We start from the raw sequence: 17,038 nt of genomic DNA on the forward strand, positions 1-17,038 counted from the left end.
CTACAAAAGCCAATTCTTACACTGGGAAGGAAACAAGCTTCCGGGGACCGGTTTCTGGCATTACAGCCGTCTTCGGCCCGGCTTGCTTGAATCCTGATGGTGCAATGAGCAAGGGACTCATGTCTGAGTATACCCTTCCACGCTTAGGGTGGACAAAATTATATACAACAAGGGGTGGTGAGGGACAGAGTCTCTGAATTAAGCAGAATACTCTCACCCAGTCAAGAGATCAGGGCTAGATCCAACACCGTTTTTTAGCTCATTGCACCATCCCAGTTTCAGAACCTGGCTGTATGCAAATTAGTCTGTTCCTGTCCCAGTGCATGATGGGAACAGGGCAAACCAAACTACAAAAGCCAATTCTTACACTGGGAAGGAAACAAGCTTCCGGGGACCGGTTTCTGGCATTACAGCCGTCTTCGGCCCGGCTTGCTTGAATCCTGATGGTGCAATGAGCAAGGGACTCATGTCTGAGTATACCCTTCCACGCTTAGGATGGACAAAATTATATACAACAAGGGGTGGTGAGGGACAGAGTCTCTGAATTAAGCAGAATACTCTCACCCAGTCAAGAGATCAGGGCTAGATCCAACACCGTTTTTTAGCTCATTGCACCATCCCAGTTTCAGAACCTGGCTGTATGCAAATTAGTCTGTTCCTGTCCCAGTGCATGATGGGAACAGGGCAAACCAAACTACAAAAGCCAATTCTTACACTGGGAAGGAAACAAGCTTCCGGGGACCGGTTTCTGGCATTACAGCCGTTTTCGGCCCGGCTTGCTTGAATCCTGATGGTGCAATGAGCAAGGGACTCATGTCTGAGTATACCCTTCCACGCTTAGGGTGGACAAAATTATATACAACAAGGGGTGGTGAGGGACAGAGTCTCTGAATTAAGCAGAATACTCTCACCCAGTCAAGAGATCAGGGCTAGATCCAACACCGTTTTTTAGCTCATTGCACCATCCCAGTTTCAGAACCTGGCTGTATGCAAATTAGTCTGTTCCTGTCCCAGTGCATGATGGGAACAGGGCAAACCAAACTACAAAAGCCAATTCTTACACTGGGAAGGAAACAAGCTTCCGGGGACCGGTTTCTGGCATTACAGCCATCTTCGGCCCGGCTGGCTTGAATCCTGATGGTGCAATGAGCAAGGGACTCATGTCTGAGTATACCCTTCCACGCTTAGGGTGGACAAAATTATATACAACAAGGGGTGGTGAGGGACAGAGTCTCTGAATTAAGCAGAATACTCCCACCCAGTCAAGAGATCAGGGCTAGATCCAACACCGTTTTTTAGCTCATTGCACCATCCCAGTTTCAGAACCTGGCTGTATGCAAATTAGTCTGTTCCTGTCCCAGTGCATGATGGGAACAGGGCAAACCAAACTACAAAAGCCAATTCTTACACTGGGAAGGAAACAAGCTTCCGGGGACCGGTTTCTGGCATTACAGCCGTCTTCGGCCCGGCTTGCTTGAATCCTGATGGTGCAATGAGCAATTCAGAGACTCTGTCCATCACCACCCCTTGTTGTAAATATTTTTGTCCACCCTAAGCGTGGAAGGGTATAATCAGATGTGAGTCCCTTGCTCATTGCACCATCAGGATTCAAGCAAGCCGGGCCGAAGACGGCTGAAATGCCAGAAACCGGTCCCCGGAAGCTTGTTTCCTTCCCAGTGTAAGAATTGGCTTTTGTAGTCTGGTCTGCCCTGTTCCCATGATGCACTGGGCCAGGGACAGACTAATTTGCATACAGCCAGGTTCTGAAACTGGGATGGTGCAATGAGCTAAAAAACGGTGTTGGATCTAGCCCTGATCTCTTGACTGGGTGAGAGTACTCTGCTTAATTCAGAGACTCTGTCCATCACCACCCCTTGTTGTAAATATTTTTGTCCACCCTAAGCGTGGAAGGGTATACTCAGATGTGAGTCCCTTGCTCATTGCACCATCAGGATTCAAGCAAGCTGGGCCGAAGACGGCTGAAATGCCAGAAACCGGTCCCCGGAAGCTTGTTTCCTTCCCAGTGTAAGAATTGGCTTTTGTAGTCTGGTCTGCCCTGTTCCCATGATGCACTGGGCCAGGGACAGACTAATTTGCATACAGCCAGGTTCTGAAACTGGGATGGTGCAATGAGCTAAAAAACGGTGTTGGATCTAGCCCTGATCTCTTGACTGGGTGAGAGTATTCTGCTTAATTCAGAGACTCTGTCCATCACCACCCCTTGTTGTAAATATAGGCTTTCTAGAGGGCGCGGCAGGTTTTCTTGGAGTTTTTGAGTTCGTTGGTAAACCACGAGGCTTTCCTGCTGCCGGGTCTGCTGGGAGGATTCTTCAGTGCTGCGAGTTTGCCGGTGCAGTTGATGAGCCACTGTGTGAGGTTGCGGGATGCTTCATTGGGGTCCGTCGTGTTGGTGGGCGGGTTCTGGCTGAGGGCGGTGGTGAGCTGGTCGGCGGTGATCTTACTCCAGCTTCTGCGGGGAACCTGTTGCGGGTGGTGGTGGGTCGTGGTTCTCCTGAAGCTGAAGTGGACGCAGCTGTGGTCTGTCCAGTGTAGTCCGGTTGAGTGGCTGAAGGAGATGTGCTTGCTGGAGGAGAAGATGGGGTCGAGCGTGTGGCCGGCGTAGTGGGTGGGGGTGTTCCCCAGTTGCTTGAGTCCGAGGTTGGCGAGGTTATCCATCAGGGCGGCGGTGTTGCAGTCCTTGTTGTTCTCCAGGTGGAAGTTGAGGTCCCCTAGGAGGATGTAGTCTGTGGAGATGAGGGCGTGTGAACTGACGAAGTCAGCGATGGCTTCGCTGAATTGTGTGCGTGGTCCCGGGGGTCTGTAGATGACGTTGCCTCTGAGAGTGGTCTTGGGGTCGGTGTGTATCTGGAAGTGGAGGTGCTCGGCGGCGGTGAGGGTGTCGTCGGAGTTGGTCGTGATGCGGATGGTATGGCCATGTACCCCTATCTGCACACATTGTCTGTTCATTGGTCCATAAGTGCTCACAATAAATGTCCATGTGCCCCCAACTCCTCACATTATGTACTGCACCCAATGCTCCTCAAACTGTATGCTCATGCAACCAAGGCTCCTCCCAATGTATTTCTATATGTCCACAGCTCCTTGTATTGCCCATGAATCCTTAATCTCCTCAAGTGGTCTGCACATGGCCAGATAATCCACCTCTCAGTAGTAACTGTATGTATGTGTTATTTGTATAGCAAGAACCTAGCAAAAAAAGGGTAGCAGAACACTGACTCATTTCATGCAACTTTGACATCTGTTGCAGCAATGGATCTCACAATACCACATCTCCTTGGCCACATTAGAGCACCAGCTTCCAATACCCAAGACTCGCTCTTAGTATCCTTTCACTGCCAACAACTCAATCACACATTGCCCAAATTTATGGGCATCTGTTTCATTCACAATCACTGACATGTTGCCCCTTTTGCTTGTCACAGGCTTACACCATGGGGGTGGGTCATATATGGGAAACATCAAGTGTGCAGGCTCTTTACATTAAAAACACTCTTGGCTTGCACCTGGTGTCCTATTATGTCAGTTTCCCTAATGTAGCGATTCAACGAATGCTACTCTATGTCTAGTTAACTTATTTATTTATTTATTTCTCTCTCTCTCTTTCTTTGCTTCTTTCTTTCTTTCATGTGAATTGCTATGAGTGGTGGAGAGGTTCTGCTTCTGCATTCCTGATTGCTTGCCTGTCTTAGATGTATTATGGCAACAAGAACTCAACTGCACTGATCCCACTCATCTGCAAGCTGAGGATCATGATGATGAGCATGCATAACTGCGGCCGCAGTGACCGCTCCCGTATAAGTTCCATAAAAGTCAGAACTTTGATGCTTTTCCTGATGCTTTGTTCCTTCAGTAGGTCTTCGATATCTGCATGATGATCGCCCTCACCCCAGAGCTTCTTCATGGCTGGGAAGAAGAAATAACAAGTACACGTCACATGAAAACATATTGCCATTCGCAAATTCAGTTTGTAGATTTACTTGCTCAATGTTATTAATTAAATATTGCGCTTGGCCATCTTTTTACCAACCCTTCCTAGAAAGTTGCGCTATGTGTGGTATTTTATTTCTCCATTGTTCCAACAGATGTCAAAGTGGCATGAATTGGGAAACTGAATAAGTTAATAGCTAGCATGTTCATTGTGAAAATGATAACCCAGTAAGTTGTAGACCAGGGCTGTTTGAAAGTCAGGGGGGAACAATTTTCAGCTAATCAATGACTATGTAAATACATTTAATAAAGATTCATTGTAAGGAAATGTATCCTCTGTGGAAATCTGGCATGGATCCATCCCTCTTGGACCTATGGTGAACACTCCTACGATAGACTGTGATAAACTAGCCTGGTTGAAAAGCTGGCAGATACCTTTGTGCAGTCCCCTTTTCCTCAGAGGAACCTGCTCATTTGTTTCAGGATGGGAAGGAGAGATGAAAGCTTCTACAAAGTGTCATGATTGATGGCATATATTAAACAGCATTATTTAAAAGCTCCTGCATCTTACATTATTTCCTTAGCTGCGTAAATGGATGTGGCTGAAAATGCCATGGTGTCAGCAAGCATTGTTAAAAAAATCCAAATCTTATTTTCAGGATCTCTGGTCAACCAGCTAAGCCAACTAGAGTGTGAAGCCCACCACCTGCCACACCATATCAGCCTTCCAGAAACTCCACAGTTGTCATTGGGTTGATTGTTTTTCTATGACCTTGTCGCTGTTATTAAACGTGGCAGGCCTACGTACAGCAACTTCCACATTGCGTTCCACAGAAGGCCACAAGGAGTTCCTCCACTGTCCATTCTTTGTTGATATAGTTCCTAAATGGCCCACAAGGGCCCACCCACCGGCATAATTTCTTAAACTCTAGCAGCCCACCATTGTCACCGTCCACTTTTATTTCAACACCATCTTGCACAGATATGCCACCTCTCCTCACCCACACTTGTCCTTCAGCCATCCCTTTATCTGGCGCTTGCAAACTTTCTCCAAAACAACTCTCTGCATGCAAGCTTTAGCCTCTCCTCTCTGCAGAACTGCTCTCAAAAAGACTGTCACTTGGTCTATTACACTGCCCCAGCCTTTGAAACTGTAGCTCTCTGTATAGACTTCTGTGTGTCAGGTACATCATCTCCAAATCACTGGTGTGTTTTATTCAGCAATTCTCTTTTATTACGGGACCGATCTACAACACATAACAACACACTACAAGTAGGCCCCCTTCCTCGAATGTATGTCAGTGACAAAAACATAGTCTAACCAAAATATTGTGCACAAAATATAATTTGCAAACTTACTGTCCCATTGGGTAAAGATTTTCCATTTTTAGCTCCAGAGAGCTGATAGTTTTGCAAATTATATTTTTGGACAGGCTAGATTTGTAGACAACATTTAGTTCATGATATTCTGGTACCACAAGTTCTTGGCCACATTCGTCCTCCAACTTCCACTACCCAAGAACCTCTAAGAATCCTTTCACTACCAACAGCCCAAATCCAGAAACAAATGTGTTTTTTTTTGCTCTCCCTGAGGATTGACCCTGCATTTCCTGCTGACAAGCTAGAGGCCCATCATTTCCACACTTCGATTAGATGTTCCTTGTTAACTACCTATGGTGATCCAATGTTTAGCACTGTTGAAGTTTAAAGGGGAAGGAAGCCTGGTACATATTAGGGCATGCGTATTTTGTGCAGAAAGCACCAACATCAGATGTGGTGGCCCATTTTTGAGGGCTACACTATTTATCCCACCCTCACGTCGCATCCGTTTTCTTTTTAATCGGTGTGATAAACAGCACACCATGCTCCAAGGTGTATGTAATCAAGGCCAAAATAGTCTCTATGGCGCACAGAACCCGGGCTCTTCCATTTGGACTGCAGCAGCAGGTGATGGTTTCTACAGACACAGACTCACTGTCTCCTCCTACAGAGTGCATGTCAGGGCAGCAAGGGTCATGCTTTACATGACTATCGCGCGCTGAAGGATTCTGTTGCTGCATTGCTTGCTTGTTTTTAATTTATTTTAAATTTACCTGCTCCATTGCGCGCTCGCGCTGACGATCTTGGCGCTAGGCGCAATATTCTCTCGGCTTGGCATTGGGGGGCTACATTTGAAGAGTAGGTCTCACCTGCATTTTAATTGTGACTTCACCCGCACTTTGCGGGAATTAGAGCGCTTCAGGGCACTTTTGCTCTTGGGGACATCGCGCTGCTGGAACTGGACCCGCCATCTTAGTTGAGGAAACCAGGGAGTGCCGAATAGCAGGCGCCATCTTGGTTTGGGGGGGTAGTTGATAGCATTGCAGGACTCCCGCGATTGGAAAGGGATTAAAAGCGGAACTTCCTCGCCGACAGGTCAGATTACATGACTATCGCGCGCTGAAGGATTCTGTTGCTGCATTGCTTGCTTGTTTTTAATTAATTTTAAATTTACCTGCTCCATTGCGCGCTCGCGCTGACGATCTTGGCGCTAGGCGCAATATTCTCTCGGCTTGGCATTGGGGGGCTACATTTGAAGAGTAGGTCTCACCTGCATTTTAATTGTGACCTCACCCGCACTTTGCGGGAATTAGAGCGCTTCAGGGCACTTTTGCTCTTGGGGACATCGCGCTGCTGGAACTGGAACCGCCATCTTAGTTGAGGGAACCAGGGAGTGCCGAATAGCAGGCGCCATCTTGGTTGGGGGGCTAGTTGATAGCATTGCAGGACTCCCGCGTTTACGGCTATATAAAATGGCTGACCCCAAAGCGCGCAGCGCCGGCGCGCAGCGGAGCGCCAGAGGTGCGCCAGAGGTAAGCCCGTTTGCGCCCGTTCGCGCACAGGACGCTCCGGGCACCGGAAACTCTGTCTCACATCAGCGAGTCGCACTCTCCTACTCCCGCGACGAACTGGTATGCCTGAATCCCGGCAATCTCCCAATCAGTAAGCAGATTTCCATCGGCAGGCACCCTGATGTCCTGTCCTGCGGCCTGCTGAACGTGAGGTCTCTTATTAAGCACTGTGAGGAAATCGCGCTGCTGATAGAGTCGCACGGTCTAGACGTACTCTTCATGACAGAGACCTGGACCACAGCAACCAGTTCGGTGGAATTGGGGATAGCCTGCCCCCCTGGTTTCAAATTCATTCACAATCCGAGGATGGGAGCCAGAGGGGGTGGAATCGGCCTTATATTCAGGGAGACATTAGATCTTTCTCAGCTTCATATCAAGGCCATTTCTGGATGTGAATTGCTGGGCTTCTCTATTAAAGATCAGGGAGGTGTGTTATACACTAGGTTGCTATGTTACAGACCCCCGGCCAGCTCGCTATCGGCTGTCTCAGAGCTCATAGATTTAATCTATGACCTCTCTCACTCCCGCACAAAGCTGATGGTGCTAGGGGACTTCAACCTCTGGCCTGAGGGACCAACGAATTCAGCCTTTGTAGAGCTGGTCCAAGCTTGCTGTAATATTGAGTTGCAACAGCTCGTACTCACCCAGACTCATTCCAAAGGTCACATCTTGGATTTGCTCTTCGCCGACGCTCGTCAAACGTCTCTGAGGAATATTCTACCTCAGTGTTGGACGGACCACGCTCTTGTCCTCTTCTCTCTTTCGTGCTCAGCCGCTGCTACTAAGAAGGGCAGGACGGGTGGCACCAGGATGGGTAGACAATGGTCCAGAATTCTTACATGTTCTACCCTGCCTACTTTGCTTCCGGACGGCTTCATTTGGGAACTAGTGTGGACGTGAGCTACGAGACCTTTCGTCAGCGAATTTTAACCTCTCTTGACTCCTCGGCTCCAATGCGTACTATTAGAGCTAGGACTCACCTTGCGATGCCATGGTACTCAGAAGAACTCCGGCAGCTCAAGCTGCAGTGCAAACAGGCTGAGAGGGCCTGGAGGAAACAGTACCTAGAACCACAACAAAGCCTCTTTAAACAGGCATTGGCGAACTATAAAGCTCAGATCAAGCTGGCCAAGATTAGATTTCTAGAGGATTCGTTGAAGGCTGCTGCGAATAAGTCCCAGGCTCTTTTTAAAATCGTGAAGGATTTAGCCCACCCAGATTGCACAAAAAATGTCATTCCGGCCTCTCAGGCTCTCTGTGACTCGTTAGCACAAGCCTTCGAGGACAAAACTGCTACCATCCTAAATAATCTTGCCCCGTCCACCGGCAAGATGGCGGATAATTCTTCCTTGAATGAGACCAGGAAGGAGGGTGGCATATCAGCGGGATTGGACAATTTTTCTCTACCATCCTTCGAGGATTTTTGTGCCTTAGCTGATGGGGTGTCCTCTGGATCTCCATCTGATCCGCTCCCACCTAGGTTCTGGAAATTGTTTCGGGATGAGCTCTCCCCACCCCTCTTCTCGATTTGCTGCCAGTCCTTGGGTTCTGCACGAGTGCCTGACTGCTGGAAATTAGCAGTGGTCTCCCCACTGCTGAAAAAAGAAAATCTGGACCCTATGTGTCCAGCTAACTACAGGCCGATCTCCTTGCTGCCTTTTCCAACCAAAATCCTGGAGAAACTGGCCACAAAACATCTCTCCAACTTTCTTGAGTCCACCGAGTGTTTGGATGTGGCCCAGTTTGGATTTAGGCCAGCACATGGGACGGAGTCGGCACTGGTGACTGTTCTTGATGACCTTCGGACGCGTGCCGACCAGGGTCAAGCAGCCTTTCTAGTGCTGCTTAACATGTCGGCTGCGTTCGATACGGTCAGCCACGCAATCTTGATCAGGAGATTGACGGAGGTTGGAGTGTCTGGTCTGGCCCTGCAGTGGCTGGTGTCGTACCTCGATCATACTAGTTATGTTGGGTATGTTGGCCCAACGAACCGTGCACTATCCACTTGGTGCTATGCACCTAAACAATTTATATTTTCTTAACAAACAATGGATTTTCTGTTTTGTTTAATTGCTTCTATTTATTTTTAGATATTTTTTATCTTGTTTTCATCTGTATATTACCAAATTATGACATTGTATTTCTATGAATTGTATTACATTCACAAAACCACAACATTAGCATTACATTTCATGTTACATTCAACAATGTTATGTGCTGTACAATTTCTCTAAAGTGCCCGGTGCCCAATGCATTTCGGCACTACCAAGGTGCCTTCATCAGGGGCGAATCTGTTCTCGTATTGCTCAATTCTTAAATCCACAAATCTCGAGTCTTCAAAAGTACCCTGTTGTTACAGCACTGTTCTGTTTCTGTTGAATGCGTCCATACGATGTTCACTTGTTTTCAAACAATTCTCTCCGTATCAAAACGACCTGCTCTCCAATCAAAGAGTGTCTCAACTGTTACCGATAGTTCCGCGTCTCATAACAGTCTCCCGCGCGCCTGAACACAAAGACATAAGCAACGCTACCCTCAGATCGTACCTCGATCATAGGCACCAGGTGGTGGCCCTACCACCCTTTAAATCTGACATCAGGAGGGTTGGACAGGGCGAACCACAGGGGTCGGCCATCAGTCCCATCCTATTTAATCTCTACCTCCGTCCCCTGATCTCGTTGATAACATCCTTTGGTATAACAATAACCAACTACGCAGACGACACCCAACTTATCTTCTCATTTGAAGGTAAGGAGGCGGTATCCCAGGAGGTCTTCCATTGATGCATGAGCACCACGGCAGAATGGCTAGGTAACAACTCCCTGCAATTTAACAGCTCGAAAACCGAGGTGCTGCACTGCTCGATGGATCGTACCCCTAGGCCTCTCCCATTGGATTTTTGGCCCCCTGATTTCCAAGTGATTGATTCACCTGTTGAGTCTGTGCGGAATTTAGGTGTGATGTTCAGTCCCAGTCTGCAACTAGATGCGTCGGTGAACAAAACGGTAGCCACCTGCATGGCACTGCTCTGCTCTGCTCGCTGCGCAAGATCCTACCCTTGCTCCCGGTACAGGCTAGACCAGAGGTAGTGCGGAGCATTATTTTAAGTCGACTTGACTACTGCAACGCACTGCTTCTGGGGGCACCTGCCACCTTGTTGGGGAAACTGCAGCGAGTGCAGAATTTCGCCGCCAAATTGGCATTGTCGCGCCGTCGCCTGGACTCCTCTGCTAAGGCACTCAGGGACCTCCATTGGTTGCCAATTTCGCAGCGAATCGATTTTAAAGCTCTGTGCCTGGTATTTAGGGCTCTCCATGGTCAAGGTCCGCTCCCTCTGCAGGACCTCTTTTCTTGGTATAATCCGGGCAGATTACTCCGGTCAGCTTCAGCCTACTTGGTAGTAGTACCCAAGATCCAGCGATCCCGGATGGGAGGTCGGGCCTTCAGGTTCACCGCAGCGAGACTGTGGAATTCCCTTCCTTTGGACCTGAGGGGTATGGAAGACCTCCCTTCCTTTAAGAAAGCCCTGAAAACCCACTTGTTCCCTAGGATGCTGTAATAGGGTTCGGACGCTGGTAACATCTTGTATGTCATGAATGTCTAAGCGCCAGGATGCCCGTAGGGTGACAGCAAATGTGCTATATAAGAATACCTATACATACATACACACATACATTGTGTCCACGTGTCTCCCCTCTTCTTCAAACAGGCCCATATATATTAGGTGTGGCGAGAGACAGTTGTGTCTGTCAGAGCTCATGTCATCACCAAATTGGGAATAGGTGTGGCGCCGTGCCCAGGGCGACTGACACCGGACGCTGGGGATATTTGTTTGATCCCTGGGTCCGGCGGCAGGGGTCTGCCCAGCACAAAGGTGACTCTGGGCAATAGTTTGCTTAATCTTCCCAACGGCCCCCAGCGCCGGGATGCCTCTAGGTAGCTGTGCGCTTTAGATTTGCATTTATTTTAACAAAAAGAGCCTCAAGAAGCAGAACTGGTAGAGAGGCTTAAATTGTCCATCAGTTGTGATTGCCCACCTATTTAGAATTTCTATGGCTGGCAAATGATAAAGATATAACTGACGCTGAACAATTCAATTGTCAGATAAAGGTACTTGGCCCCGTCTGATCCCCGGAAGAGAATTTCCATTGAAAAAGTTTCTGATACATACAAAGGAAAGTGTGACAAAAACGGTAGGAAACGTTTTTATATTGTGACCTTCTCAACTGAATGAGGTTTTACATTATAAAATCCGTGAAAAGAGCCGGGGAACGGTTCTCTAAATGGCTAACTCAGGGAATCTTCTTACACAGTTCTCTAGTTGAGCGAGATTTAGAAATCTCTGATTTTCATTGTGTACATTTTTTATTTCTAATTGTGATAAAAGTATTTTACTTTTTTGAAATAGATGGAGTAAAAGGACATTTATATATTAATGCTATTTTATTGTTTGCAGAGCTACGAGAATGACTTGAACTGTTCTGCCTCATTAACCTCAGGGTGAATTACAAGGAGTGTATTTGGTGATCTGGTAATTTTAGTGATTTTAATTGGTGATAAATGAATCCAAGGAGTAAACAGTTAAGCTCCAAAAGAAAAGAGGCTTCAAAACATTTGCTCAGTCACTTTGCTTCTTTACTGGCATTGTATAGTGGAGTGGTTATTTTAGCACACCTACTGTATTGTATTGTATTGTAATTGCATTTATTTAGCGCTTACTACCCCTGACGAGGCATTAAAGCACTTTTTCTGCGAGTAGCATGCTACACCTATGAAGAGTTTCGGGTTCATGTTCTTTATTTGAAAGCAATATGCAACCATAAAAATGAAAATACTGCAAGTAATACAAACTATAAAATGATCACTGAAAGTGAATTCATGCACACTATTATTAAAAACAACATAAACTCAAATATTAGAAGAGCGTGCATTTAAAAAAAATGCAACTTGCTAAAAACAAATTATCGATATAAATCACTCAAAGTGCATTGTATTGCGTGAAGAAACAGTTGATCTTAAAAACAAGCTCACATAAAAAAACATTTGATGTCCCCCAGTTGTTGAAGATAGTGCATGGCTAGTCTACAACGCAGGAAACTAAACATCCTAATACACTACAACCAAATGTTTGCATTTTCACTCGTATGGCAGGAGTAAAATAGATATTTCAAGCAAAAAAAGCCCTTCCTCCTCTTCCTGTTTTCTGATTACAGTTCTCAACAAACAATAGTATTGTAGGAAATTAGGTTACTGATTGCAGGGTTGGGGGTTGTAACCCTACTCAAGAAGCAATCACAATTATTTACGGGGTGAAACACAAGCAAACTCTGAAATAACCGGTGCTTAACCCTCTGGTAGCTTGTCACAAAATCAGTCAGGCTTAACTTGGACGCAATGTGTAAAGTAATTATGCAGTACTTCAAACAGTAATAAGGTGAAAACACAACACCAGAAACATCCCACACCAGTATAAAAATTAGAGTAACATTTTAATAATTATTTGAGGCTAATATCACAAAAAGTCAATCAGTAAAACCAGAGATATGCAATTTTAAAGATTTAAGTGAAAACAGTATTTAGAAGCACAAAGTGCCAACTGTGGTTACCTGGAAGCACCGGACATGGGAAAAGTCATAAGTTCAGGCTGACCACGATGGAGAACGGGTCAGAGGGCAAAACTCACAGTAGGCAGAGTCCAGGTGCTGACTGCAATTGAATGGAGTCTTTCTGCCCCTGCGGCTCTGCTCAGGGTGGTCGCCAACTAGCCTTGGAGTCACTATGGTGGTCCTGAGTTCAAAAGGCAGGTCCTGTCCTTCTTACTCAGGCAGTAGGGCAGCAGAGTAGCAGTACTCCTTGCAGCAGAGCAGTTCAACAGTTCTGCTAGTGAGGCTTCCTCAGATCCAGATATGTACTGAAGAATTGGACCTGAGGGCCCGATATTTATACATGGTGCCAGCTTTGAAGAAGGAGAAGTATCTAAAGGGTTCAACCCCAGAGATGCTTGGAATGTTCTGCCACCCTGGTCGCAGACTGTCCGGGGGCACAATAAAGTGGTGTGAAACCCTTTGTGAGTGTGCTGAGGCAGAGTCTTTGTGATGTTCATGTGTAGTAGGTGACAATTCCTTCCAACCTTCAAGTCAGAAATGGCCCATCCTGCCAACACCAATTCCCCCTTTATCTCACTATATGGGAGCAATTCATCAAGGCCAACTGCCAGCTACACCTAGCCATGTAACTCAGGATGCATGTTCCAGGTACCAAATGGTTGGGGCAAGACAATGCCATCTTTTTAAAAGTGTCATTTTCAGAATTGTGACTTAAAATGCAATTTTAGCATTAGGTAGAGTTTCAAATTACAATTCTTTAGAGGCCAAACTTGACTTTCTTACCTGCACCTAACTAAAAGGTATCACTTTTTAAATGTAATAAGGTAACCCAATGTTATCCTATGGGAGAGGTAGGCCGTGCAGGAGCAAAAAAACAAATTTAAGAGAGTTTCACTACCAGGACATGTAAAAATGTAAAGTACATGTCCAGGGGCGTGGCCAACCACCAGGGACGATGGACGCTTCTTGAGGCGGCTCCTACCAAGCGCCCGTTTGCTTGACTATCGGTATGTAAAAGATCCATCAGTTGGTGTGTTTTTTCACCGGAAAGTAGCGGAAGGTACTGGGCATCAACTGAGCCCTTCCCCATCGCAGTCCGGTCGGCCGCTCCAGAGATCAAGCCGCTGACGCACTTGGAGCTGTGAGAGGCCGCCTCTCTCGAGGCGTGGACTCTGCTGTGTCGCGGTCTGTGGCCCTGTTCTGGCTGACCTGCGGCGCTTCCACATCTCCATGGTGCCGTGAGGGACCTGTGCTGAAGCTAATGCCTGTTGCGGCTGTGGCAGGGTCGGCGCCCATTGCCTGTTTGCCACCAGCCACCAGGATGCCTGACTGCCCCATGAGATCCCCGTCCAATGTAGGGGCCGGGCCGGTGTGCTGTGGTTCCACCTCTGGGTCCTTTGATCTCTGAGCTCCACAGGATTTCCCTCGGTTGGCTCCATCTATATTAAGTGACTGCAACCAGGCTGTGAGGGGCCCAGACAGATGAGGGATGCTGTATTTGGTTGGTTGTGTGGCCTGTGGGTGACGCCATATTGGGCCCGGTGTGGATTGCTGCCGGATGCTGCGGGAGGGGTGCTGAGCTCCCTTGGCTCATGTGCCTGCCTGGATTGGTTGGACACTGCTCCTGGGAATCTCTGCACCCTCCCCCTCCTGAGTAGCCTTCCTAGGTTTGGCCCTGTTTGAGGTGGTTCGAGTGACAGCTCGAATGGCACCCGCCCCCCGTAAGCACAGGACAGCTTGTATCTTGTTTTCGATTTGCGCCATGGCTGGGAGTCGTAGCACTAAAGCAGCAGTGCAGGCTAAACTGAACAAATATGCATGGGACCCGCTGAGAAGACACAACCGGATGGGAAGAAGAAAGAACCGATTCTACAGGACATCAATAGAGCCATTACGACAGTGCGCATGTCGCTGGAATTACACATCGATGCTGTGTCCTCGGAGGTGTCCCTTATCCGGGCAGACATGCGATCATTGGACTCGTGGTTGAAGGATGTTGCGGTCAAAATGAGTTCCCTAGTAAGCATGGGCAGATTTCACGGATCCACGATCCGCGAATTTTGCGGATTTGCGTATTGTTGATCCGCAAAATCCGCGGATTTGCGGATTTGCGGATTTGCGGATTTGCGGATTGCGCTCGTGAAAGTCAAGGATGCAAAGGCCTCTATCCAGCATCACAGCTGATTTTCGACGGTAGATTTGGGAAGAAAGCACACCTGCCCAGCCTGGACAATGCTCACGATTGTTTTTGGGCTGATTTATGCATCACTGAATTTGAGCTTCAACTGTCCATCATAGTGGGTAAATGGTGGGAAGACGGTGCACACCGCGAGTGTGTGAGCGGGACCAAACGTGTGGGGATTCCATGCAAGTCCATGCCTCTTGTGTGTATAAAAGGTCAGAGACCGATCAGGAAGCACTAATAGATAAAATAAAGCAGGTGCTCAAGCCAGCCAGCTCTGACCAGAGGCGCTTTCACACGACTGCCTGCCTCAATCTCCCCCGCCGCCGCTTGTGAAATCCCGCGGCCGCCGAGTGGGGAGAGTGCTTTCCCAGACACCGGGTCTCTTGCCTACAAACCCCAGCCTGCACTGCTGGAACACGTGGACGCCGGCTGTAGCGTCCGCGTCACTTGCCCGCGCCCGGAGGCGCTTATCAATGAGCCGCTGCTGCTGGGGAGCGGGGGCGAGAACTACCTTGAAGACAGCTCTGACCAGAGGTGCTTTGCCTCACACGACTGCCTGCCTCAATCTCCCCCGCCGCCGCTTGTGAAATCCCGCGGCCGCCGAGTGGGGAGAGTGCTTTCCCAGACACCGGGTCGCTTGCCTACAAACCCCAGCCTGCACTGCTGCAACACGTGGACGCCGGCTGTAGCGTCCGCGTCACTTGCCCACGCCCGGAGGCGCTTATCAACGAGCCGCTGCTGCTGGGGAGCGGGGGCGAGAACTACCTTGACGCCAGCTCTGACCAGAGGCGCTTTGCCTCACACGACTGCCTGCCTCAATCTCCCCCGCCGCCGCTTGTGAAATCCCGCAGCCGCCGAGTGGGGAGAGTGCTTTCCCAGACACCGGGTCGCTTGCCTACAAGCCCCAGCCTGCACTGCTGCAACACGTGGACGCCGGCTGTAGCGTCCGCGTCACTTGCCCACGCCCGGAGGCGCTTATCAACGAGCCGCTGCTGCTGGGGAGCGGGGGCGAGAACTACCTTGACGCCAGCTCTGACCAGAGGCGCTTTGCCTCACACGACTGCCTGCCTCAATCTCCCCCGCCGCCGCTTGTGAAATCCCGCGGCCGCCGAGTGGGGAGAGTGCTTTCCCAGACACCGGGTCGCTTGCCTACAAACCCCAGCCTGCACTGCTGCAACACGTGGACGCCGGCTGTAGCGTCCGCGTCACTTGCCCACGCCCGGAGGCGCTTATCAACGAGCCGCTGCTGCTGGGGAGCGGGGGCGAGAACTACCTTGACGCCAGCTCTGACCAGAGGCGCTTTGCCTCACACGACTGCCTGCCTCAATCTCCCCCGCCGCCGCTTGTGAAATCCCGCAGCCGCCGAGTGGGGAGAGTGCTTTCCCAGACACCGGGTCGCTTGCCTACAAACCCCAGCCTGCACTGCTGCAACACGTGGACGCCGGCTGTAGCGTCCGCGTCACTTGCCCACGCCCGGAGGCGCTTATCAACGAGCCGCTGCTGCTGGGGAGCGGGGGCGAGAACTACCTTGACGCCAGCTCTGACCAGAGGCGCTTTGCCTCACACGACTGCCTGCCTCAATCTCCCCCGCCGCCGCTTGTGAAATCCCGCGGCCGCCGAGTGAGGAGAGTGCTTTCCCAGACACCGGGTCTCTTGCCTACAAACCCCAGCCTGCACTGCTGCAACACGTGGACACCGGCTGTAGCGTCCGCGTCACTTGCCCGCGCCCGGAGGCGCTTATCAACAAGCCGCTGCTGCTGGGGAGCAGGGGCGAGAACTACCTTGACGCCAGCTCTGACCAGAGGCACTTTGCCTCACACGACTGCCTGCCTCAATCTCCCCCGCCGCCGCTTGTGAAATCCCGCGGCCGCCGAGTGGGGAGAGTGCTTTCCCAGACACCGGGTCTCTTGCCTACAAACCCCAGCCTGCACTGCTGCAACACGTGGACACCGGCTGTAGCGTCCACGTCACTTGCCAGCGCCCGGAGGTGCTTATCAACGAGCCGCTGCTGCTGGGGAGCAGGGGCGAAAACTACCTTGACGCCAGCTTTGACCAGAGGCGCTTTGCCTCACACGACTGCCTGCCTCAATCTCCCCCGCCGCCGCTTGTGAAATCCCGCGGCCGCCGAGTGGGGAGAGTGCTTTCCCAGACACCGGGTCTCTTGCCTACAAACCCCAGCCTGCACTGCTGCAACACGTGGACGCCGGCTGTAGCGTCCGCGTCACTTGCCCGCGCCCGGAGGCACTTATCAACGAGCCGCTCCACCCGCGTCACGGGACGCGCCCGGGCAGAGGGCGCGCCATCTGTGGCCGTCAGGGGACGACCAGGGATGGGACGGGCTAACCCCCTTGGATTTGCTTCTCGAAACTGTTGTAGTACCTGCTGCCTGAAAAAGAAAAAGAAAAACT

At 49.7% G+C, this 17,038-nt stretch overlaps 1 protein-coding gene across 1 annotated transcript in view; it reads right to left on the reverse strand.

Annotated features, from left to right (window-relative positions):
• Positions 1–17,038, reverse strand: part of LOC144791551 (solute carrier family 2, facilitated glucose transporter member 11-like) — a 275,527-nt gene that overhangs the window by 182,945 nt on the left and 75,544 nt on the right. The window contains exon 6 of the mRNA XM_078666268.1: positions 3,737–3,924. Within this exon, the coding sequence (XP_078522394.1) occupies positions 3,737–3,924 (188 nt within the window). The remainder of the gene's footprint in view (positions 1–3,736; positions 3,925–17,038) is intronic.

Source organism: Lissotriton helveticus, chromosome 11 (genome assembly GCF_964261635.1).
Source record: "Lissotriton helveticus chromosome 11, aLisHel1.1, whole genome shotgun sequence".
Classification (NCBI taxonomy): Eukaryota; Metazoa; Chordata; class Amphibia; order Caudata; family Salamandridae; genus Lissotriton; species Lissotriton helveticus.